We start from the raw sequence: 25,417 nt of genomic DNA, 5'->3' as shown, positions 1-25,417 counted from the left end.
AACTAACTGTGAGGGACCCCGATCATTATACCGACTTGGGCAATGAGGTCCCTAAATGCAGCTGGCACCTGTGCTTTTATTGAAAGGTGGCCTTCAGCCATTTGCTCTACTGTAGTGTTAGCTCAGGTGTCAAGTGTCAGTAGTTTCTGTGAGATGTCATAAGGTGCCATACAACCATTTATATATACATTAGTGTAATATGAAAACGGTCATAAACAACTGAAAGTTTTACTTTAAACAATTGGAACAAGATGAGCAAGAGCCCCCATGATGATGAGAAAATGTAGTGGGTTAAATTGGTTAACCCCTGAAACTGGGCGCGGGTATCACAATCCGCGATTAACCCACGCCCGGTGCTTCCGTCGCAGCAGGATGAATGCCTGAACACTCAACTCAGCCAAGCATTAAAAACATACATTAACACGAGGGTTGAATGACATTCGAACTTTCCAACAGCAGGGGGAGCCCGAATCTCTTAAAGGTAGGCTGTCTCTCTGACAACCAGCCAAAATCTCTTAAAGGTAGCCAGTACCTGTAATTTGCTAAAAATAACTGCTGTCTGCACGGAGTCTGAACGGAGATCAGACACTGCACACATAATACACAGGTGCAGGTCCTGTCCCTATATTTACAAACTGTTGAGTTATTTTAAAACATTGAATAAAGTTTGCACAGCACTAAATCCCAAATCTTCCAATCTGCATGCCACACCTCACCAATCTGCCGGTCCGAGTTTATACCAGGCCTGTGAGAGTGTGTGCACCAAGGTTCTCTGCTGATGCACCAGAGGCCTTGGTGCAAGAGGTGAACAAAAGGAGGGCCATCCTATATCCGCAGGAGGTGGTGGGGGGGCGGGGGGGTGGGGGGCAAGAGGACCTCCAGGTATATGCTCAAAAGGCAGTGGGAGGCAGTAGGGGACACAGTCAATGCCAGGCGCATAGCACCACGAACATGGACGCAGTGCAGGAAGAAGTTCAATGCTTTGACGAATGGTCAAGGTGAGTGAGGTCAACTGTCAAGTGGCATCTCCTACCAATTACACCACTAGCCGCATCCACTGCTCCACACACTACACCCCCCATCACCCATATACCAACAAACTCTTTCAATCAATACTCAACTCTTCCAATCAGATGCTTCCTCTCATCCTTACACATTACCACTGTTGCAAGCCGCCCACCCACAACTCACAGGCCACATGCACTGGCAACTATTCAACCACGACAGGCACATCACCCAGACACACGCCTCGCTTTCTCGCAGGAGAAGGTGGCGCATAACAAGAGGCAGCAAGTGGCAGTGGCATTTAGCCCCTCGAGCCTGTTCCGCCATTCAATGAGATCATGGTTGATCTGTGACCTAACTCCATATACCCACCTTAGCCCCATATCCCTTAACACCCTTGATTCACAGAAATCTATCAATCTCAGATTTAAAATTCACAATTGAGCTAGCATCACCTGCCTTTTACAGAACAGCGTTCCAAACTTCTCCCACCCTTTTGCATTTAGAAGCGTTTCCTAACTTCACTCCTGCACGTCCTGGCTCTAAATGTTAGGCTATGATTCTTTGTCCTAGTATTGAAGTATAGGAGACCTCCAAAAACAGTTACAAATGCATCAGCAGCCAGAAGCAATAATCCAGCAACTAACCCATAAATCCTGCATGATCCCTTTAAATAGCGGTGGTGAGGGGTCCTCCAGGCACTCTAAGACATGTTTAGATGGTCACGGTTAAGACAGTGCGTTGAGTGGAGCGTTCAGTGCCAAAATGGTGTGTATCACTTTAAATCAGCGTTGCACACTGATCCAACACATTTTCTCCCTACTTTACATGATGCCGGCGTTCGTTATTTGCGCATGCGCCAAACCCTTTACCAAGACTGCGTCCGGCGTACCTCACACTAGAAGCGTGTGTGCACATCCAAGGCGACATTTTGGATCTCCGGGAGGCAGCGTAGCGCCAAAACAACGGGTGCTACACGGCCCAATTTAGCACCTGTAGAATATAGAACAAGGAAAAATCATTCAGCCCCATCCAAATCAGTTCATTATCCAAATCGTCTTTCAGGACCAGATTATCACCATTTTGTTATACTGGCTGCTGATACAGGTCGAAGCATCACATGGCAGAGATGGTGTTTTCATGAGCGTATCGCTATTTTTATCCCCAGTGGTGTGAAACATGGGTATAATTTCACAAATTCTGTGTTAGGAGGGCATCTTCATATATTTCTCATCCTTTCACCTGTGAATACTTGCATGAAAATAGATTCAAGTTCACAGACACAGTCTGATAATTTATCCACTTATTACAAATATGGACAAAACATACTTCCAGTTTTGAGGGGCTGAACACAAAAATCGAATTTCCTATGACTTATTGCCTTGTGTTGCCCCATAAGCCTGGGGAATGTGGTGCAAACATTATTCTAAAGCTTGCAAACTGATTCAACATTTTCTCACTGTATATTATTAACACAAGTGCTACTTGGCAGCAAATCAACTCAATGAATAATCCCAGTATCAGGCACAAGTTATAATCAAATGTAACACAAGCTACAATTAAAACACAAGAGAACAATTTTCACTTTGGGGTACGGGCGGAAAACTGACACTGGAAAGGAAAATTGGTCAGGATATACGACGAGTGTCTGATCCACAACTGCCAGTTATCTGCCCCGTGGCCAAAGTGAAAATTACCCCCAATCTCTCTGCAAAAAGTGCTAGCTATAGAATGCCACAATGAACTACAAATTCTTTATTAATATTCTTACAGTAACTATTGCATTAATCCTTCAACAATAACAACTTGCATTTATATAGCACCATTAATGTAGAAAAATGTCTCAAGGTGCTTCGCAGTGGAAAATGGGTCCTAAAGGTGGAGAGGGAGGTGAAGAAGCAGAGGGGTTTTGGGGGGTGTAATTCCAGAGCATGGGGCCTGGATGGCTGAAGATACAGCTGCCAGTGAGGGGACGAAAGGAGGGCAATGCACAAGGCCAGTGTCAGAGGGGAATTCTGGCAGGGTTGGGTGTCATAGGGCTGGAGGAGGTTACAGAGATAGGGAGGCATTGGGGGATTGGGAACCAATATAGGTCACTGAAGACTGGGGTAATAGGTGAGCAGGACTTGGTGCAGGATTGTATGTAATGATAAGAGTGTACTAGCCCACTCCTGCTTCTCTGTCTCACATTCTCTCAGCAACTCCTCCTGGTGGCTGCAGCCTCACTTCAGTAGGAGTGCAAGCTTGTTCCCATTATCAATTACCTCTATGTTAATTTATGTATTTCCAATGAAGCGATCCATTATCTTCGCATCTCAATCACCCATTGACTGCCATGATGAAAAACATTCTGCAAGTTACATTTACACTTCTAGACCTTCCATGGAGCCTAGAGATAAATGCATACATTTCAATCCTCCCTCCCAACTCCTCACCCCTAAAATCTTCCCAGCCTCCAGCCTCCAACACCAGCTCCACCCCACCCCTGCCACTGCTACTCCATCAGCCCTGACTCTGCAAAGTAACCTCCAACTCAATGTGAAACAACATCGGAGATCCATCAATTATATAAGCTACATTTGAGAAAGTATTTAAAACTGTAATGCATTCAGCATTCAGATTAGTTTTTCTATTGTTTAAACTTCACAGAGACTTAGTTCATGTGATTCATGTGAAATGTATTACTACCTTCTGATGCCTCTAAGCATCAATCTGCATTCAATTAATTTGTGTTTGAAGCATTCAGTGGTCGAATAAATTTTCTTTTCCAAATAAGTTACTCTGTTTTTAGTAATTTCCATCTCAATAAGCTGGTCCATCTATACCCATTTCTAATCGTTAAAAGGAAACCAAGCAACCTTTCTAAAATGCAGGGACGATAACCCATTAGCTGTGCAACAAGACCACATCAAATTGCTGTACGGCAAGTCCTAAAATGGATGTACTTCCTACAGTAACCAAGGCTCTAATTTCAGGTATTTATTGATGACAAACTGATCCTCTGGAAAGATATTTCTCCACTACACATAAAGACATGTGTAAGATCATTTGGAGCAGTACATTGCCATCATCAGACCAAAGCAATTCACAACTAGCTAAATTTACTTTTATATTGTTTTGGTATTTTTCCTCCCTAAAGAATTTAAAAACAAAATCAATAGTAGTAATTATTCTTAACAGTTCCTGTCATCTTCTCTGCCGCACCCATCTCTGGCAATTAACAATATCTCTCCAAAGTATACAGGGAGAGACTTTAAATTGCTTGCCAGGTTGGTTTACACCATGTAAAAACAACATTGGAAACTTCATACTATTTGGATTGTTTGTGACGGTGTTAAAGGCGCTTTCTTAAATACTTTCTTTCTCCCGCTGGCAAATATTGTGGCACCAGATCAATTATAAAGAATGCCCACCCCACCTATTGTAAATGCCGACCCACCTTGTAACACTTTGAAAGGGGAGATTAATTGACAGATGCCATTGCTACCATAAACATAACACAAGGGGGAGGAGAGAGAAGGGGGAAGAGCAGGATCATTCTAAATAGCTGCAGGATGACTCAAACTCCCTTTGTGCTGTCCCAACAATGTTCTTTAACACAAGCTCAGATCAAGACTCCCTACTGAACCAGCATGAGCTGCCCACATCAACATCTTTATGGTCTTTCTGTCGGTCAACCTACATAATCATGGAATGTTGCAGCACAGAAACGGATCATTTTCCCCATCAAGCCTGCTCCAGCGTTTCTCTTCACATAAATTGAATTCCGTTCTTCTGCTCAGTCCCATACCCTTTAGTATTCTTTTAAGTAACTTAAGCATTACTTCACATTTTTCGACATTGAATTGCATCTGATATCTTTCTGTCCGTCCTGCTAGCCTATCTATATCCTCGTGCAACGCAGGTCATAATTTCCATATCCCCCATTTTAGGGGCAGAAATTAGTCTGAGCCCGTTTTCAGGCAGGGATATGGCGCTACGCAAGCAGCGCACGCCCTGAAGCTAGTCCAAAATTGGGCCTCGGGCCTCATCTAGATATTCGGGGCCAGCTGTCGGCACCAAAGACAGCTCACCCCATGAGAAAAATGAATTACGGGACACTAGCCTTGCCGGCAGTAGCTCTCCGAGAAGTTCCGGGAGGAAGGGTTGGAGCAGCATCTGGAGGCGGGTGGAGAATCGCCAGGACTATGGAGTCTGAGGAGCACACCTGCTCTTCCTGGCTCCAACAGAAAGGTATTTTAAATGAACACTTACCTTTTGTTGGCGGCTGCGGGAGCCACTGAAGAATCCTACGCCCCTCATTAACATATTCAAGAGGCCTGACGCCTATTTTAGGCATAATCTGGGATGCCTAAAAAATAGCCCCTACAAATTAAGCAATGAGACCAATGCCTGTGCAAATTGGGCAGAGGCCATCCCATTGCTAAACTGGTATGCTTTGAATCCATTATATGCCCGAAAAACAGGCACAACCCATGCCAATTTCTACTCATTGGTGTCATCAGCAAATTTCTTCCTCAACTTCTAAATCTAGATCATAAATGTATACAATAAATAAAAGCGGCCCCAACACACACCTCTGCAGAACATCTTCAACATATCTTTCCAAATGGGATCCCATGCTCAAGTTCTGTCTTGTATCACTGCACGGTAGCTTGTATGGAGGTATTCTCATGGAGGTTCATGGGTCCTATAGTATGAACGATCATCTACCCTTAGTAATATCAGTAGAGTTTCCAAAAAACCATGTCTTCTGTTATTTTTGTTCCTGAGGCGGCAGTGTGAGTTAAAGTTCCATAAAAATAGTGAAGCTGCTCTATTGTCTATAACTACTGTTTACCTGGTACTTTTAATAAACCTATTCCATAGTCTGTGGCCTAACCACATTGAGTGTTTATTCTTCTACTCTCCAAAGTCTAGTAGATCATGAGAGAGTTTGCATCATATGAAGTTAGATAAATACAGTAACACAGGTTTCTGTTCAACCTCCGGGCAATGCTTCAATAACGGCTGTTAGGGGCAATTTTACCTTCCTCCGCTCGGTAGAAACAGGGCAGTAGCAGAGCTAAAATTGAGGTGGTTGATTTACCCCGTTCCTGCTGCGGTGCCATTTTAAGTTGGGTCTTCCGTTGTGTGGCCCATGTGCCCACCTTTATCAGGCAGGAGACTCAATGATCTATGAAAATTGGGCTCCACAAAAAAAAACGTGGACCACCGCCACCTTGGGCTCCCCCATTTCGCAATCACCAATCCTCGGACATACATTCCTGCCGGACAGGTTGGCCTCCGTGCCGCGCAGCTCACTGGTGACATGTTAATGAGGTCGGGTCCTCTTGCCGGAGGGATCGGGTGGCTGGGGCCGGCCCATGCCTGATAGTTAAGATCGCCTCTAGTGTGTGTGAATAGTCACACTTCGGCTCAGAAAGAGCCTGCTCGATAACAGGAACGAGAAACTATACTTATGAGGGGAGACTTAAGATATTGTCACTATTTCCACTGGAGCAGAAAAGACTAAAAGATTTAATAGATATTTTTAAAATTATGAGAGGTTTTGATAGAATGAATATGGAAGGCCTATTTCTGTGTTAGTGCTGAGGGGTTATCAATTTAAAATTGTCACTATGACAGAGTGGAAAGAGGTTAGGAGAAATTTCTTTATATATGGGCATTATGGATACTCCATGGAAACCAAGCATTCACCTGCATTATGGTTTGATAATAGTTGCTCACCATTTGGATGCTCATCAAATGGTTTCCTTTTTTCCTTGATAAACACCATGGAGTGTTACACAGATGCTAAAATGGCACATCTTCCAAAAAAATGCCTGTCTCTCCTGTTGCTGCTGTATGCCAGCGATGATTTTAATGTATTCACCAACATGTCGAGACAAGGGGCCTGTGACCCGACAACTATAAACTGACTGATCATTGCCAAGCCTTCTGCTGTTACATGTGGTAACTTTCACTGGCAGCGTGGTGCCAGTATTGCTCTTTGGTTGCAGCTCTGGTTCCAGAAGATGGCATAATTCATCAATGGTTTCCTTGGCAAAACATAGTCTCTTCAGTGAGGTTGAAGTAGCTTTGATGCCTGAAATAGGCATCCTGTCTGGGCAAGTAGGGAATCTGGTGATTCTCCTCCTCTGGATTTGTGGTCGGTTTTGTGCTGTGGACTGAAGCCCACGAGGAATTGAGTTGAAATTATCCAAGTCCATTTCACATAGGACCTTTACAGTCTAGGATTGAAACCCACTCTCAGAAATTAACGGGCATTGTGACAATTCACCATATCACTCAATTCCCAAAACGAGTATAATTACCAGGATCTGTCAGAATAATTAATTCTGCACTTCAAAAGTCAACTCCTAACCAAGATGATGAATGACTGTGACTTGCTACTAGGAAATGCACAAGATGTCCCAGGTTAACTCAGCTTCCGATTACTCTATGGTTAAGCAGCAGCCTTCCACTCTCCCCCTATGATGTCCCAACTGCGATCAGGAACTTAGAATATGGTTCCAGCACAGGCACAAAACCAATGATTACTGCCCATTGATGACATATTGCACTGAATTAGGGGTTATGGGGAGCGGGCAGGAAATTGGACATGAATTTAGATTTGAGGTTAGGATCAGATCAGCCATGATCTTATTGAATGGCGGAGCAGGCTCGAGGGGCCGATTGGCCTACTCCTGCTCCTATTTCTTATGTTCTTATGAAACAACAAGATACTGCAAGAGTGGCCTGGCCAAAACAATTGTATTTTAAATCGCACGTGTTAACATCAATATTTCTTTAAAGAGAATGTCAATTCTTCTCCCTCCACAACCAACGTGAATGGTGATGGACAATTAAACAAGTAACGGAAGGAGGAGGCTCTGCAAACATCCCCATCCTTAATGATGGCAGAGTCCAGCAAGTGAGTGCAAAAGACAAGGCTGAAGCATTTGCAACCATCTTCAGCCAGAAGTGCCGAGTGGATGATCCATCGCGGCCTCCTCCCTTGAGAAGCCGGTGGTGAGCCGCCTTCTTGAACCGCTGCAGTCCGTGTGGTGACGGTTCTCCCATAGTGCTGTTAGGAAGGGAGTTCCAGGATTTTGACCCAGCGACGATGAAGGAACGGCGATATATTTCCAAGTTGGGATGGTGTGTGACTTGGAGGGGAACTTGCAGGTGGTGTTGTACCCATGTGCCTGCTGCTTTTGTCTTTCTAGGTGGTAGAGGTCGCGGGTTTGAGAGGTGCTTTCAAAGAAGCCTTGGCGAGTTGTTGCAGTGCATCCTGTGGATGGTACACACTGCAACCACTGTGCGCCGGTTGTGAGGAGAGTGAATGTTTAGGGTGGTGGATGGGGTGCCAATCAAGCGGGCTGCTTTGTCCTGGATGGTGTTGAGCTTCTTGAGTGTTGTTGGAGCTGCACTCATCCAGGCAAGTGGAGAGTATTCCATCACACTCCTGACTTGTGCCTTGTAGATCGTGGAAAGGCTTTGGGGAGTCAGGAGGTGAGCCATTCGCCACAGAATACCCAGCCTCTGACATGCTCTTGTAGCCACTGTATTTATATGGCTGGTCCAGTTAAGTTTCTGGTCAATGGTGACCCCCAGGATGTTGATGGTGAGGGATTCGGCAATGGTAATGCCGTTGAATTTCAAGCCAGTCTTCAGCTAATTCGATTCACTCCACGTGATAACATGAAATGGCTGAGTGCACTGGATACAGCAAAGGCTATGGGTCCCGACAACATCCCAGCTGTAGTGCTGAAGACTTGTGCTCCAGAACTAGCTACGCCTCTAGCCAAGCTGTTCCAGTACAGCAACAACACTGGCATCTGCCCGACAATGTGGAAAATTGCCCAGGTATGTCCTGTCCACAAAAAGCAGGACAAATCCAATCCGGCCAATTACCGCCCCATCAGTCTACTCTCAATCATCAGCAAAGTGATGGAAGGTGTCGTCGACAGTGCTATCAAGCGGCACTTACTCACCAATAACCTGCTCACCGATGCTCAGTTTGGGTTCCGCCAGGACCACTCGGCTCCAGACCTCATTACAGCCTTGGTCCAAACATGGACAAAAGAGCTGAATTCCAGAGGTGAGGGGAGAGTGACTGCCCTTGACATCAAGGCAACATTTGATCGAGTGTGGCACCAAGGAGCCCGAGTAAAATTGAAGTCAATGGGAATCAGGGCGAAAACTCTCCAGTGGCTGGAGTCATACCTAGCACAAAGGAAGATGGTAGTGGTTGTTGGAGGCCAATCATCTCAGCCCCAGGACATTGCTGCAGGAGTTCCTCAGGGCAGTGTCCTAGGCCCAACCATCTTCAGCTGCTTCATCAATGACCTTCCCTCCATCATAAGGTCAGAAATGGGGATGTTCGCTGATGATTGCACATTGTTCAGTTCCATTCGCAACCCCTCAGATAATGAAGCAGTCCGAGCCCGCATGCAGCAAGACCTGGACAACATCCAGGCTTGGGTTCATAAGTGGCGAGTAACATTCGCGCCAGACAAGTGCCAGGCAATGACCATCTCCAACAAGAGAGAGTCTAACCGCTTCCCCTTGAAATTCAACGGCATTACCATTGCCGAATCCCTCACCATCAACATCCTGGGGGTCACCATTGACCAGAAACTTAACTGGACCAGCCATATAAATATAGTGGCTACAAGAGCAGGTCAAAGGCTGGGTATTCTGTGGCGAATGGCTCACCTCCTGACTCCCCAAAGCCTTTCCACGATCTACAAGGCACAAGTCAGGAGTGTGATGGAATACTCTCCACTTGCCTGGATGAGTGCAGCTCCAACAACACTCAAGAAACTCAACACCATCTAGGACAAAGCAGCCCACTTGATTGGCACCCCATCCACCACCCTAAACATTCACTCTCCTCACAACCGGCGCACAGTGGTTGCAGTGTGTACCATCCACAGGATGCACTGCAACAACTCGCCAAGGCTTCTTTGAAAGCACCTCTCAAACCCGCGACCTCTACCACCTAGAAAGACAAGAGCAGCAGGCACATGGGTACAATACCACCTGCACGTTCCCCTCCAAGTCACACACCATCCCGACTTGGAAATATATTGCCGTTCCTTCATCGTCGCTGGGTCAAAATCCTGGAACTCCCTTCCTAACAGCACTATGGGAGAACCTTCACCATACGGACTGCAGCGGTTCAAGAAGGCGGCTCACCACCGGCTTCTCAAGGGCAATTAGGGATGGGCAATAAATGCTGGCCTCGCCAACGACGCCCACATCCCATGAACGAATAAAACAAAAACCTGAGGGAATGTCCACCTGATGAATAAAACAGTATTTGTTAGCATCAGGAATTCCTAGATCAAATATAGCACAGGCCAGATGCAGAGTAAAGCTCCAGGTACACTGGCTAATAATTTTTGCACTGAAACACTGGTAATAAGTGATGAATTCCGCGTTTTATAATATCAATTAGAAACAGATTCTCTCTATTTCCTCTCCTGCTTGACTTTTTGTCCCACATGTGGGAGACAGTATATTCTCACATTAAGAAAATAAATCACCTGGTTAACTGGAATGTGGTTATGTATGGTTCACTTGCTTCACAAACATGTGGACATTACAGGGCATTGTATCTTACGATACACAATTGGATTTATGCAGTCTGAGGTAAGATCATACTATGTACACAATTAGGAACATGGTGCCAGATGGGGCTGACATTGATCAGAGTTGTCCAATAGAAATTGCTGACTAGCTGCAGGTATGGCTATGAGACAGTGTATTAGCACATTGCACTAATTTTAGAAGGAAACACCTTACATACACACACAATACAGGTAAATGTACTTCGCATGTGTATATTTACTTAACAAACATCTACCACCATTCAGAATTAAAGCACTCACACACTTTCCTTTTCAGGCTAAGAAACACATAAAAAGGTTAAAGTAAACATGCATATGCTGTGTGAATGAGTATTGAGATCACATGCCCAATGACAGTGTCGATTACTCATTTTTTATTTACTAATCAGAAATGCAATTCGCTACATGTGGCTAGTAGCTGACATATTGGACAATACTGATGTGGATGGATAATCTACCTCAGTTTGCAATGTGAGAAAGTTCACCTGGGTCAACAACTGGGTAAGTGTTCGATGGCTTTTTTTTAATAGATGCATACTGCACTGTAGTTGAACTGAGTCTACAATTTCATTATGTTCAAAATCTAAAATTTAACTTGGTTTTGCGCAGTGAAGTCCCTTTAAAGTTATTCTAATAAGAAATATTTCTCTACTGATCAACCTATTTTCTGCAAAATCGAACAGATCTAATCACGCTTCTTTAGTCTTTTAAAGCCCAAACTTGGGGCTCAATTTTAGGGGGAAATTGCAGGTGCATTGGGGGCGGGGGGGGCTCCGAAAATCACGGAAATCCCGTTCGGGTTTGGAAGCCGTCTCCAACCCACCGACTTCCGAGTTTCCTAGGGACCTGCCTGTGTGCGCACGGGCGACCCGAAAACAGAAGTCCCGTCGGTGACAGTTAAAGAGCCAAATGTACCTCATTTAGGTGTAACCAGGCCTAAAGGGTCGGATCAGGGAAAAAGAAATGAAATAATTTAAATACAAAACCATAGAAGGAAGTTAAAACACAAAATCAACCTACCATTCCACCCTGCTCCGGTGTCCGATGTCTCCCTCTCCGATCTTTCACCCCCGCCCCCCGCCGATGTCCTCCGGAACTTCCCCTCTTCACCCCCTCGATGTCCTCCGGAGGTTCCCCTCTTCACCACCGCCCCCCCCCCCCCGATCTTCCCCTCTCCCCCCCACCCCCCCGATCTTTCATTCCAGCGTCGGATAACGTCTCGCTCTCTCCCTCCCCCTCATGTTGCAGCTCCTGACAGCAGCCAGCCTGTCAATCAGGCTAGCTGCTGGGTGTGAAACCCGGAGAGGACATTAATCATCAGCAATCACCATGTGATCACGTCAGAAACGGTAAGTTTTGTTTGTGCGGGTTTGCCATGTGCACCTTCACTCCCCCGCTACCATTGCAAAATCGACCCCTTGGTGTCACCCAATCAGTAACCTGATTTATCTCATCTCTTTCATTCTTCCCAACTCTGGTGATGTACTGGCTATGTGACTTGGCCCTTCATCTTGGTTTCCAATAATCAGAATAATAAAAACAATTTAAGTGTAAATGCGTTTTGTGACTGATTTGAACAGTTTGCCTACATCTGTACAGTTTTTTTTTTCCCGGTGGGTGGGGGGGGGGGGGGGGTGGAAAGAGAGTTGATTATACTCTTTGCCACAATCCAAGCCCAAACATATAGCATTGGTCTATTTTTCATAATTTGCAGGTACCAGGTTGTGGAGCTGACACCAGCATTTGCCCATTCCTGCCCTCATAACCTTACAAAATGTTTCCAAGTCACAAAAAGAAAACACAAATTACTGAGTCCAGGAACTAGAAAATATCTTTTCTTAAAGCTGTTTTTTTATAGTCTTTAGAAAAATCTTGGATACCATTTCTAACTTGGAAACAATGGCACTTTTCTTTTGTGAACATGCACATTATTTTTTGAAACAGTAATCTGATTGAATTCCACATGAATTATTTTTATATACCTGTAAATGGCAATAGGCATTTATGAATTTTAATGTTCAATTGGTCACAAGAATTCATCCCAAACTAAACATTATAGAACGTAACAAGGCAGTAATTCTAAGCAAATATGAGAATATAAAGTGAGAACTGAAAGAAAGGTTTCTCAAGCCCACTCTATTCTCAGTCCAGGTATGATTACTCTAAAGTGGACTCTCTTTTCCCCTACAAATCACCCCTTATTTTAAGGGGCACTAAGTTCCTTCTCCTACCCTGAAAAGAACACCTCTATAATTTAATCAGGAAACCCTTCCCCCTCATATCCCTTACAGCTACATTATGATACTATACCTCTGCTATCTGCTCCTATGCCAAGCCCCTCAACTCACAGCCAGGAGGTCCACAACAGCAGCTCTAATTCGTGGAAAGATATCTGGTCTAAGCTCAGCATCTCCCCCACAGCACCTTGGCAAAGATCAGGAACTCTGGAGTGTGGGATCAGGCCCCTGTCCTACCAACGATAAGGCACTGCACAAAGGTGCTCCAATGCTCATCCTTCTCCAGCCAATTTTCCCTTTCATCCATACTTGTGTTCTGTTGTCAGTAAAACTCATCCAGGAATTCAAACTCATGCCTCCAAGTCAAGCAGCGAACTCTAGTGGTATCACTACTTTGGTAAACTTCACTGTATATACACATATTTTCCAATAGACAATAAGTGAGGAAATGATCTAATTCTTTGCTTTTAAATTGATGTCAGCCGTGGCTCAGTGGGCAGCACTCTCGCTACTGAGTCAAGCCCCATCCAGAGACTTGAGCACAAAATGTAGGCTGACACTCCAGCGCAGTACTGAGGGAGCGCTGCACTGTCAGATGTGCTGTCTTTTGGATGAGACGTTAAACTGAGGCCCTGTCTGCTCTCTCAGGTGGATGTAAAAGATCCATGGCACTCCTTCAAAAAAGAGCAGGGGAGTTCTTCCCGGTTTTCTGGCCAATATTTATTCCTCAACCAACATCACTAAAGAAACAGATTATATGGACATTATCACATTCCTGTTTGTGGGACCTTGCTGTGCATAAATTGGCTGCTGCGTTTTCTACATTACAACAGTGACTGCATTTCAAAAGAACTTCATTAGTTGCAAAGTGCTTTGGGACGTCCTGAGGTCGTGAAAGGTATAAATGCAAATCTTTCTTCTTTAAACTGAACTTAGGAACAATAGGCCAAATTGCTTCCTTCTGTGCTGAAGTTTCCATGATTCTATTGTTTGTTGGTAGGCAAAAGAGTTATTTGAGTAGGGTCGGATAGGGCTTCCCTGTGAGTATGGCTCCCCGCTGGGAGTACAGGATTATAGATAGGCCAATAATTCTAACTTGCTTAAAACCTCACTGCAGTGAAGTTACTGAGCTAAAGTGGCAGAGATCTTTAAGCAGCTTAATTTTTTTTGCAGAAAAACAGTTGAACTTTCAACTATTATTTTAAATTTATTTAAAATGGACTTACGTTCCACTGAGCACATTTATAGACTTCGTCCTCAAGCCATAATCAATGTCTTCCAAGTTTGGGACAAGCCCTAGTACTTCAACATTTCCACTTTTCTCACAAAAGTTTGTTTCCCTGTACATTATCATGACTGGAGTTGAGAAGTTCTGTGTATTAAAAAAGTACAAAAATTATATGTATAGTTTCCTTCAGAAAGGAAATCATTCCATATTATATAAAAGATAAAACTCAAGTAAGAAATTAAAAAAGAAAAATAAACTTACTTTTTCTGGTCTTTGCAAAGAGATCCACAAAATTCAACTACCACTAGATTTTTTTTAAAATGTGTGCGCGCAAAACCCTCTTTGGTGGATTGTAGAGTAAAAAAACCAGTACATTAGTGGATCTGACAGGAATTATTTGCTCCATGCTAATGGTCATCCTCTACTAACATCAGATATACAACTGAGCAATCAGTCCTACTCATGACTATTGCCAGAGCAACACCACAAGAGTTGTTGCCATTTATGCTGGACCTCTTGGCTTAGTGTGTAAATGCATTGTGTACTGTGGAACTGTCACAGTTTAGGTCAGTTTCACATTTGATCCTTGGGTAGTGCTGAGTTTGCTGACCTTAGCCAGGATGGCAGTGGGAGGGGAGTCCTCCTCTGCAATTGGCCTTGGCATATCATAGTAGGTACAGCACGTGGGGGAGGCCAGTCAGCCTCTGGCTCTTTGAAAGAGCTATCCAATTAGTCTCATTCTCCTGCTCTTGCTCCACAGCCTTCAATTATTTTCCCTTCAAGTATTTATCCAATTCCCTTTTGAAAGTTGCTATTGAATCTGCTTCCAACACGCTTTCAGGCAGTGCATTCCAGATCATTACCACTCGCTGCGTAAAAAAATGTTTCCTCATGTTGCCTCTGGCTCTTTTGCTGATCATCTTAAATCTATGTCCTTTGGTTACCGACCCTTCTGCCACTAGAAACAGTTTCTCCTCATTTGCTCTATCAAAACCCTACATGATTTTGAACACCTCTATCAAATCTCCCCTTAACCTTCTCTGTTCTAAGAAGAACAGCCCCAGCTTCTCCAGTCTCTCCATATAACTGAAGTCCCTCATCCCTGGTACCATTCTAGTAAATCTCTTCTGCACGCTCCCTAAGGCCTTGACATCCTTTCTAATGCGCGGTGCCCAAAAGTGAACACAATACTCCAGCTGCAGCCTAACCAGTGTTTTAAGAAGGTTTAGCATAGCTGCCTCTATTAATAAAGCCAGGATCCCATAAGCTTTTTTAACAGCCTTCTCAACTTCAAAGAATTGTGTACGTACAACCCCAGGTCTCTTTGTTCCTTCATCCTCATTAAAATTGTACCATTTAGTTTATATTGCCTCTCCTCATTCTTCCTACCACAATGTATTATTTCACACTTCTCTGCGTTAAATTTCATCTTCCATGTGTCTGTCCATTTCACTATTCTGTCTATGTCCTCCTGAAGTCTGTTACTATCCTCCTCATTGTTTACTACATTTCCGAGTTTCATGTCATCTGCAAACTTTTGAAATTATACCCTCTATACCCTCGTCTTAGCAAGGAAGGCGGGGGAAGAAAAGCCAGTGAAGGTTCCATTCCTGCCCATTACCCAGGGACTTCTACTGGAACCAGAAGCCTGCACAATTCATCATCTGAAAATGTTTTTTTGTGTGGGGGTGGTGGAGAGAGCAGGGCGGGGAGAGGGGGGAAAGAGAAAGAGGGCTGGGGGTTAGGAATGCAAATATATTTTACTTAGTGATATAAAAATTGTTCAATAGCAATTATACATTTGCACTAAGCTTAAAACAAAACCACTTACAACTTGGATAAACCGCAAAGATTGAAGATGTTCATTGTAGCCTCCCCAGTCATTCCATGTTTGGTACTCTCCTTCTTCTAGCGCATACTGATGGCCTTGAAACCCTAGCTTCTCATAACCGACCCAACTAGGAGAAATAAAAAAAAACAATTCTTGAACTGAATAGCTTATTAGTTAACTGTGTTCAGCTAATGCAGAAAACTGATTATAAAGTAAATACTTGCTAAAACGCTGGGCTTAAAAATTAAAATTAAAATTTTTGTAAAACATACTACAAAATGATTCCATATGAAAAAGGAATGTGTGCCAATTAGAAGAGGAACAATAAAGCATGAAGAAAGGAGGTTTGACTGTCAAATTGAGTATAAGCAAATATGTGCATATATTATTTGCTCTAAGTGTGTTCAGATCTATGTATCTATACATTTAGATTGGATCACATATACAAAAAAAATCTTACATCTTGCATGCATATGTCACACTTTGTTACAAATGCAAAATATATATTACAAAGAATTACACAGAATGTACAGCACAGAAACAGGCCAATCTGCCCAACAGGTCCATGCCAGTGTTTATGCTCCACATGAGCCTCCTCCCTCCCTACTTCATCTAACCCTTTCAACATATCCTTCTGTTCCCTTCTCCCGCATGTGTTTCTCTAGCTTCCCCTTAAATGCATCTATGCTAGTTGCCTTAACTACTCCTTCTGGTTGCGAGTTCCACATTCTTACCACTCTCTGGGTAAATACATTTCTCCTGAATTCCCTATTAGATTTGTTAGTGACTATCTTATATTTATGGCTCCTAGTTCTGGCCTCCCCCGTAAATGGAAACATCTTCTCTGCGTCTACCCTATCAAACCCTTTCATAATCTTAAAGACCTCTATCAGGTCATCCCTCAGTCCTCTCTTCTCTAGAGAAAAGAGCCCCAGCATATTCAATCTTTCCTGATAGGTATAACCTCTCATTTCTGGTATCATCCTAGTAAATCTTTTTTGTACCTTCTCCAGTGCCTCTATATCCTTTTTATAGTGTGGAGATCAGAACTGTCCGCAGTACTCCAAGTGTGGTTTAACCAAGGTTCAGTACAAGTTTAGCATAACTTTTCTGCTTTTCAATTCTTTCCTTCTAGAAATGAACCCCAATGCTTGGTTTGCTTTTTTTTAAAAAATGGTCTGGTTAACCTGCATCGCTACTTTTAGTGATTTGTGTATCTGTATCCCTAAATCCCTCTGCACCTCTACCCCTTTTAGACTCTTATTTTCCAAGGAGTATGTGGCCTCCTTATTCTTCCTACCAAAATGTACCACCTCACACTTACCTATATTGAAATTCATTTGCCAATTACACATCCATTCTGCAAGTTTATTAATGTTTTCCCGTATTTTGTCACAGTCCTCAGTACCCCAATCTGGTGTCATCCACAAATTTTGAAATTGTACTTCCGATTCCAGAGTCCAAATCGTTTATATAAACGGTGAACAATAGCGGTCCCAGCACCGATCCTTGTGGAACACCACTTCCCACCTTTTGCCAGTCTGTGTAACTACCTTTAACCCCTACTCTCTATTCTCTGTTTTGTAGCCAGCTTGCTATCCATTCTGCTACCTGTCTCCTGACTCCACATGCTTTGAGCTTAGTCATGAGTCTACTATGCGGTACCTTATCGAAGGCTTTTTGAAAATCCAAATATATTACATCTACTACATTACCCTTGTTTACTTTCTGTTACTTCTTCAAAGAACTCAATAAGGCTGGTCAAGCATGATCTTCCCTTTTGAAATCTGTGCTGACTATTCTTTATTATATTTTCGGTTTCTAGATATTTTTCTATTGCAACTTTGAGTAAGGATTTATTATCTTTCCTACCGTCGACGTTAAGCTAATTGGTCTATAGTTCCCTGGACTTGTTCTATCTCCCTTTTTAAATATAGGAATCACATTAGCTGTCCACCAGTCCTCTGGCACTATTCCCTTTTCTAGTGAATTTTTATGTATATATTTATGTAATAGTGTCTCTGCTATCTATCCCTAACTTCTTTTAATATGCATGGATGCAATTCATCTGGACCTGGGGTTTTATCCTAAGTTTGATTAGTTTATCAATTATCTCCCCCTTTCTATCTTAAGTGTCTTTACATCTTTTTTGATCTCTTCTTCTAATGTCATGCCCACCATATTAGTCTCCCTGGTAAATACTGAAGCAAAGTCAATGTTTAATATATTAAAGGACAATTAGGGATGGGCAATAAATGCCGGCCTCGCCAGCGACGCCCACATCCCATGAACGAATAAAAAAAGTCTTGCGTTTAGCATGAACACTTTCTTCTTGTCACGATTTTGTCACGCCTTGATGTCACCATGCCTGAGGTAACATGTGGCTATTACTATGTAAACTTACCATTATACTTATCTTTCAGTTCTCCTAATGCTGGGTGGCACTGCTCGTCCTCAAAGTTGCATCTTCCAGCTCACTGTCTAGGTCGCGTTGCACATATATTTAAGTTTTTAACCTTAAGTTTATTTAAATTTACTTCTTTTTAAATTTATGTTTATTTAAAGTCTCACAGGGCTCCAGTTTATTTAAGTTTAACTCTACTTCACTTTATCTATTTTACTTTATTTAAAATCTCAAGCCTCTTCTCTTCCACCCACTTTCCCTCCAGGCCTGTCTATCTTCTCCAACCCTGGATACCTCATAGTCTCTGGCTCTGGCAGGATCCTTCCTTTGTTCAGTGTGTCTGTGGTCATCTGTAGTTTCCCTCCCTCCCTGCCTGACCAGCACTCTTGCGTGCCAATAATACAACCTGCGGCAGTCTGCAGCTCCCCTGCCTTGCCAGTGAAAAATGTGACCTACAGCTCTTGGAGGCTCTCTCCCCACCTGATAGGAAAAGTGAGAAAAAGAGGAGAAAAAGATGACAGAGAAGTGAAAAAGAGAAGCAAAAAAGAAAAAGAGAAACAAGCAGAAGAGGAAACACACTGAGAGAACCGGCAACACAGATGACAACCAGAGGTAAGAGCGAGGCCATTTGCACCAATTTACTGTGAGCATCACCGGGGCAACAGAAAGGTCTAAAAAAAAAATCAACCTAGACCTTGAGCTTGAAATATATGTAAGCAGTTAACTGCCCCCTGAATGACCTCAGTTTATCTACAATTTTCTGGATTTGCCAATTTAAAAATGCAATTAAAGTTTGCTCTATGACAATTATTTAAAAAAATTCCCTGTTTTCAGCTGTGGAAGTACCATGAGAGAATGACTCGTAAGTAAGGGAGTTTACACATAATTTAAGTAACAGCATTATTCAGTTTGAATTTCAGGTTTGTGGAGTGCTACATCAAAGCACAATGACAAGTTAATTCCCTGGAGGCAAACGGGGCATAATAATAAAAAACAATGAGAAATGCAACTGATGTGGAAAATATAACCTTACCTTGCAACACACACACAAGAGTACAAGGTAATTACGGATTAGGAAGGCCATTTGACCCATCTTAATTCAGCCATCCGGAGAGATCGTAATGTTCTCCCTCCCACTGTAGCATCTAATGGTTTCTTAAATTTTTCCAGAGTTCTTGCCTCTACTACTCTATCTGAAAGTTTCTTCCACACATAAATCACTCTTTATGTGAAGTATTTCCTGATACCACTCTGGTGTTGTGAATTATGGGGAACATCCAGGAGCGGCTTCATTGTAAACAACAAGGATGTGACTTCAAACTGTCCTGAGGGACCCATCGAGCTGCCATGCTTGATATATGGTGTGGGATAATTTAAAGCTCTTTTACCTTCATAGAGTACCTTCGATCGCAGACAAGCTTTTCTTGTAACATTGACGATAGCATTGAATGTAAATCATCCGACCTCTATAGTCAACAACAGCTCATTCTTCAGAAATTTGGCATGTCCACAATAGTCTCAAGAGCCTTAATTTGCTCTAACTGCTAAGTAATTCCATTAAAGCCTCATAAGTCACATGACAGTATTCTCAGTCTTTGGTGTAATGTCAGCATCACTTTTAATTATCATAGGAACTCTCTCATTTTGTTACAGCAGTTGTTTTTTTAAAAAAAATAAGACAGTGTCAGTGGATGTAAATTAATCCTATGTCCCAGATGATGGCCATAAACCAGTGGAACTTCATTTTCTTCTCAACTCCATGATCAGACTACAGCCGTATTACTCACTCCAAACCATCGATGAAAAAATCAGCAGATTCCACTGCATTTCAAATCCTCTTCTAATTGGCAGATAAGGCTAGGCTAACAAAGAGGAGGCTATTGGGAAATTTAGCACTCTTACTTCTTTATTCATGAATGAAACGATGCACCTGGTGCAAAGATTGTACCAAATTATGGATAATGATTAGATGCAAAAATTTCCATAATTATTGTTTAACTAGCTCTGCTAGATACAAAGTAAATACAAGTTGTTCCAAACAACAGCAATTTGCAAGTCACGATAAAAACATTAAAATTAATATTTGTCAGTGGGTAAATATAACTTACAATCCTCCTAAAACTTTCATCGAGCCAATAATTGCAAATGGATAAGTGTGGCACAAAGCTGATTCTTCATCTCCTCCAACGAAGCTGAATACATCTGTTTTGAGTTCCAGCTGTTTGCCTTCAAAGAAAGGCTTTTCATACACAATAATCTGTATTGTAAGTTAACAATGGCAAGTATTTGAATGGGGGATTGAAGAAAAACATTCATCGTTACATCTTAACATGTATTTCCTGAGCATAGAAGCACAATATCAGCAAACAACAATAATGTTACCATCACATCACATCACACATCAATTCCCAGAACATTAGCGGCAGCCAAAAACTGAACAGGAGCCACTCTGTAAAGTGTTCAATTTCACTTTATCTAACTTTGAGCTTCAGATGACTATTAGGTCCATCTTCACTTACATGGTTTATTACTTGAACCTCAATTACTGTTTTGCAATCAATTCAGATAACCACAATCTACAACACAACACAGACACATCAGTTCACTAACTTTCATGGCCCACCACGCTGATATTTCACAGTTCTATAGCATGCAAGTGATCCCAAGTCTGCACTCGTAAACAGCTAAGAGCTCCTTCAACAAGTGTTTTTCTTAAAAAAGTGCTTTTGAAAAACAAAAATATTGAGCTGATAGATGCAGAGGGGGCATTTACCTGTTCCTAGCAATAGAACACACCAGGCATACGTGTGGGAGTTAGGTGAAGTGGGGGAAGGAGGTGCTGCTTTGCCTTGCTTTTCTTGCAGAGCGGTAGTGGACCTGAGAGCGGTGAGCGGCGGGAGAGAGCGAGACCAGAGCGGGGATATAAACAGCGCGGAGAGAGTGAGACCAGAGCTTACTCTGAGAGCGAGACTCTGAGACCAGCGGCAGTTCGGGGTGACGTCACCAGTCAGAAAGTGACGCGGCACAGGGGAGGCAGCTGATTGGTGAGTAGGTTCAGGTGAGTATTTCTACCATTTTACTGTAAGTAAAGTAATAAGAAAGGGAAGATCTGCAGGTTTTATAGCAGATAGTGTTTTTTTTAGTGAACCTAGGTCCCTAGTATAGTTAACATTTTCTAATTTCAACGTAATTTAAAAGGGGTAACTCAGCTAAGGCAAGTCATGGCAGCAGACCTCGCACCCGTGATATGCTCCTCCTGCAAGATGTGGGAAGTCATGGACACTACCAGTGTCCCTGCCGACCATGTGTGCGGGAAGTGTGTCCACCTGCAGCTACTGACCGATCGTATCTCGGAGCTGGAGCTGCGGGTGGACTCACTGTGGAGCATCCGCGATGCAGAGAAACTCGTGGATAGCACGTTTAGCGAGTTGGTCACACCGCAGGTAAAGGGTATACAGGCAGGAAGTGAATGGGTGACCACCAGGAAGAGTAAGAGATGCAGGCAGGTAGTGCAGGGGTCCCCTGTGTCCATCCCCCTCTCAAACAGATATGCCACTTTGGATGCTGTTGGGGGGGATGACTTATCAGGGGAAGGCAGCAGCAGCCAACTTCCTGGCACCACGGGTAGCTCTGCTGCACAGGCTGGGAGGAAAAAGAGTGGCAGAGCTATAGTGATAGGGGACTCAATTGTAAGGGGAATAGACAGGCGTTTCTGCGGCCGCAACCGAGACTCCAGGATGGTGTGTTGCCTCCCTGGTGCAAGGATCAAGGATGTCTCGGAGCGGCTACAGAACATTTTGGAGGGGGAGGGCGAACAGCCAGCTGTCGTGGTGCACATAGGCACCAACGATATAGGTAAAAAAGGGGATGAGGTCCTAAAAGCAGAATATAGGGAGTTAGGAGGTAAATTAAAAAATAGGACCTCAAAGGTAGTAATCTCAGGATTGCTGCCAGTGCCACGTGCTAGTCAGAGTAGAAATAGGAGGATATTTCAAATGAATACGTGGCTAGAGGAATGGTGCAAGGGGGAGGGATTCAAATTCCTGGGACACTGGAAACGGTTCTGGGGGAGGTGGGACCAGTACAAACCGGACGGTCTGCACCTGGGCAGGGCCGGGACCGCTGTCCTAGGAGGAGTGTTTGCTAGTGCTGTTGGGGAGGGTTTAAACTAAAGTGGCAGGGGGTTGGGAACCTGAGCAGGGAGAGAGAGGAAAGCGTAACAGGAAGGGACAGAAGGTATGGAGTAATAGGTAAAGTGTTAAAAAAGGAAAAAGCAGGAACTAAGCGTCACAAAACAGATTTGAAAGTTCTTTATCTGAATGCACGTAGCATTCGTAATAAAATGGACGAGTTAACGGCACAAATAACTACGTATGGGTATGATCTTGTGGCCATTACAGAAACATGGCTGCAGGGTGACAACGACTGGGAATTAAATATGCCAGGGTATTTAACAATCAGGAAGGACAGGCAGGAAGGAAGGGGAGGTGGGGTGGCTATGTTAATAAAGGAAGGAATCACTGTAATACAGAGAAATGATATTGGGACAAAGCATCAAGATAATGAAACAGTTTGGGTGGAGATAAGGAATAATAAGGGAAAAAAAACATTAGTGGGCGTAGTATATAGGCCTCCTAATAGTTGCAACTCTGCTGGAAGAAGTATTAATCAGGAGATAGTCGGGGCATGTAATAAGGGAACAGCCATAATTATGGGGGATTTTAATTATCATATTAACTGGACAAATCAAATTGGGCAGAGCAGCCTTGAGGACGAGTTCATTGAGTGCATCAGGGATGGATTTCTTGAGCAGTATGTAACTGATCCTACAAGGGGGCAGGCAACCTTGGACCTGGTCCTGTGTAATGAGTCAGGATTAATTAATAATGTCCTAGTTAAGGATCCCCTTGGAACGAGCGACCACAACATGGTTGAATTCCATATCCAATTAGAGGGTGAGAAGGTTGATTCTCAAACAAGCGTACTGAGCTTGAATAAAGGAGACTATGATGGTATGAGAGCGGAATTGATTAAAGTGGACTGGGAAAATAGATTCAAGGGTAAGACGGTACATGAGCAGTGGTGTTCATTTAGGGAGTTATTTTACAACTTTCAAAATAAATATATTCCACTGAGGAAAAAAGGGTGTAAAAGAAATGACAGCCACCCGTGGCTAAGTAAAGAAATCAAGGATAGTATCCGACTAAAAACAAGGACATATAAGGTAGCCAAACTTAGTGGGAGGATAGAAGATTGGGAATTCTTCAAAAGACAGCAAAAAGTAACTAAAGGATTGATTAAGAAAGGGAAGTTAGATTATGAAAAGAAATTAGCAAAAAATATAAAAACAGATAGCAAGAGTTTCTATAGTTATATAAAAAGAAAAAGGGTGGCTAAGGCAAACATAGGTCCCTTAGAGGATGAGACCGGGAAATTAATGGTGGGAAACATGGAGATGGCAAAAATGCTGAACAAATATTTTGTTTCAGTCTTTACAGTAGAGGACACTAAGAATATCCCAACACTGGACAAACAGGGGACTCTCGGGGGGGAGGAGCTAAATACGATTAAAATCACTCAGGAGATGGTACTCAGTAAAATAATGGGACTCAAGGCGGATAAATCCCCTGGACCTGATGGCTTCCATCCTAGGGTCTTGAGGGAAGTGGCAGTAGGGATTGTGGATGCTTTGGTGATAGTTTTCCAAAATTCCCTGGACTCAGGAGAGGTCCCGGCAGATTGGAAAACTGCTAATGTAACACCGTTATTTAAAAAGGGTAGTAGGCAGAAGGCTGGAAATTATAGGCCAGTTAGCTTAACATCTGTGGTGGGTAAAATTTTGGAGTCTATTATTAAGGAGACAGTAACGGAACATTTAGATAAGCATAATTTAATAGGACAAAGTCAGCATGGCTTCATGAAGGGGAAGTCATGTCTGACAAATTTGCTTGAGTTCTTCGAGGATATAACGTATAGGGTGGATAAAGGGGAACCAGTGGACGTAGTGTATTTAGACTTCCAGAAGGCATTCGACAAGGTGCCACATGAAAGATTATTACTTAAGATAAAAAATCACGGGATTGGGGGTAATATTCTGGCATGGGTGGAGGATTGGTTATCAAACAGGAAGCAGAGAGTTGGGATAAATGGTTCATTTTCGGACTGGCAACCAGTAACCAGTGGTGTTCCACAGGGGTCGGTGCTGGGTCCCCAACTCTTTACAATCTATATTAACGATTTGGAGGAGGGGACCGAGTGCAACATATCAAAATTTGCAGATGATACAAAGATGGGAGGGAAAGTAGAGAGTGAGGTGGACATAAAAAACCTGCAAGGGGATATAGACAGGCTGGGTGAGTGGGCGGAGATTTGGCAGATGCAATATAATATTGGAAAATGTGAGGTTATGCACTTTGGCAGGAAAAATCAGAGAGCAAGTTATTTTCTTAATGGCGAGAGACTGGAAAGTACTGCAGTACAAAGGGATCTGGGGGTCCTAGTGCAAGAAAATCAAAAAGTTGGTATGCAGGTGCAGCAGGTGATCAAGAAAGCCAACGGAATGTTGGCTTTTATTGCTAGGGGGATAGAATATAAAAACAGGGAGGTATTGCTGCAGTTATATAAGGTATTGGTGAGACCGCACCTGGAATACTGCATACAGTTTTGGTCTCCATACTTAAGAAAAGACATACTTGCTCTCGAGGCAGTACAAAGAAGGTTCACTCGGTTAATCCCGGGGATGAGGGGGCGCACATATGAGGAGAGGTTGAGTAGATTGGGACTCTACTCATTGGAGTTCAGAAGAATGAGAGGCGATCTTATTGAAACATATAAGATTGTGAGGGGTCTTGATCGGGTGGATGCAGTAAGGATGTTCCCAAAGATGGGTGAAACTAGAACTAGGGGGCATAATCTTAGAATAAGGGGCTGCTCTTTCAAAACTGAGATGAGGAGAAACTTCTTCACTCAGAGGGTGGTAGGTCTGTGGAATATGCTGCCCCAGGAAGCTGTGGAAGCTACATCATTAGATAAATTTAAAACAGAAATAGACAGTTTCCTCGAAGTAAAGGGAATTAGGGGTTATGGGGAGCG

General features: G+C 43.2%; 1 protein-coding gene across 1 annotated transcript in view; it reads right to left on the bottom strand.

Moving 5' to 3' along the window:
- The window catches only part of LOC137321995 (beta/gamma crystallin domain-containing protein 1-like), a 213,302-nt gene that overhangs the window by 28,179 nt on the left and 159,706 nt on the right, over positions 1-25,417 (bottom strand). Inside the window, exons 11-13 of the mRNA XM_067984965.1 lie at positions 20,434-20,582; positions 15,922-16,048; positions 14,089-14,234 (exon numbers count right to left, since the gene is read on the bottom strand). Of these exons, the coding sequence (XP_067841066.1) occupies positions 14,089-14,234; positions 15,922-16,048; positions 20,434-20,582 (422 nt within the window). The remainder of the gene's footprint in view (positions 1-14,088; positions 14,235-15,921; positions 16,049-20,433; positions 20,583-25,417) is intronic.

This window comes from Heptranchias perlo, chromosome 5 (assembly GCF_035084215.1).
Source record: "Heptranchias perlo isolate sHepPer1 chromosome 5, sHepPer1.hap1, whole genome shotgun sequence".
Lineage (NCBI taxonomy): Eukaryota > Metazoa > Chordata > Chondrichthyes > Hexanchiformes > Hexanchidae > Heptranchias > Heptranchias perlo.
The sequence above is the reverse complement of the archived record's forward strand: the minus strand, read 5'-3'. Positions and strand labels throughout refer to the sequence as shown.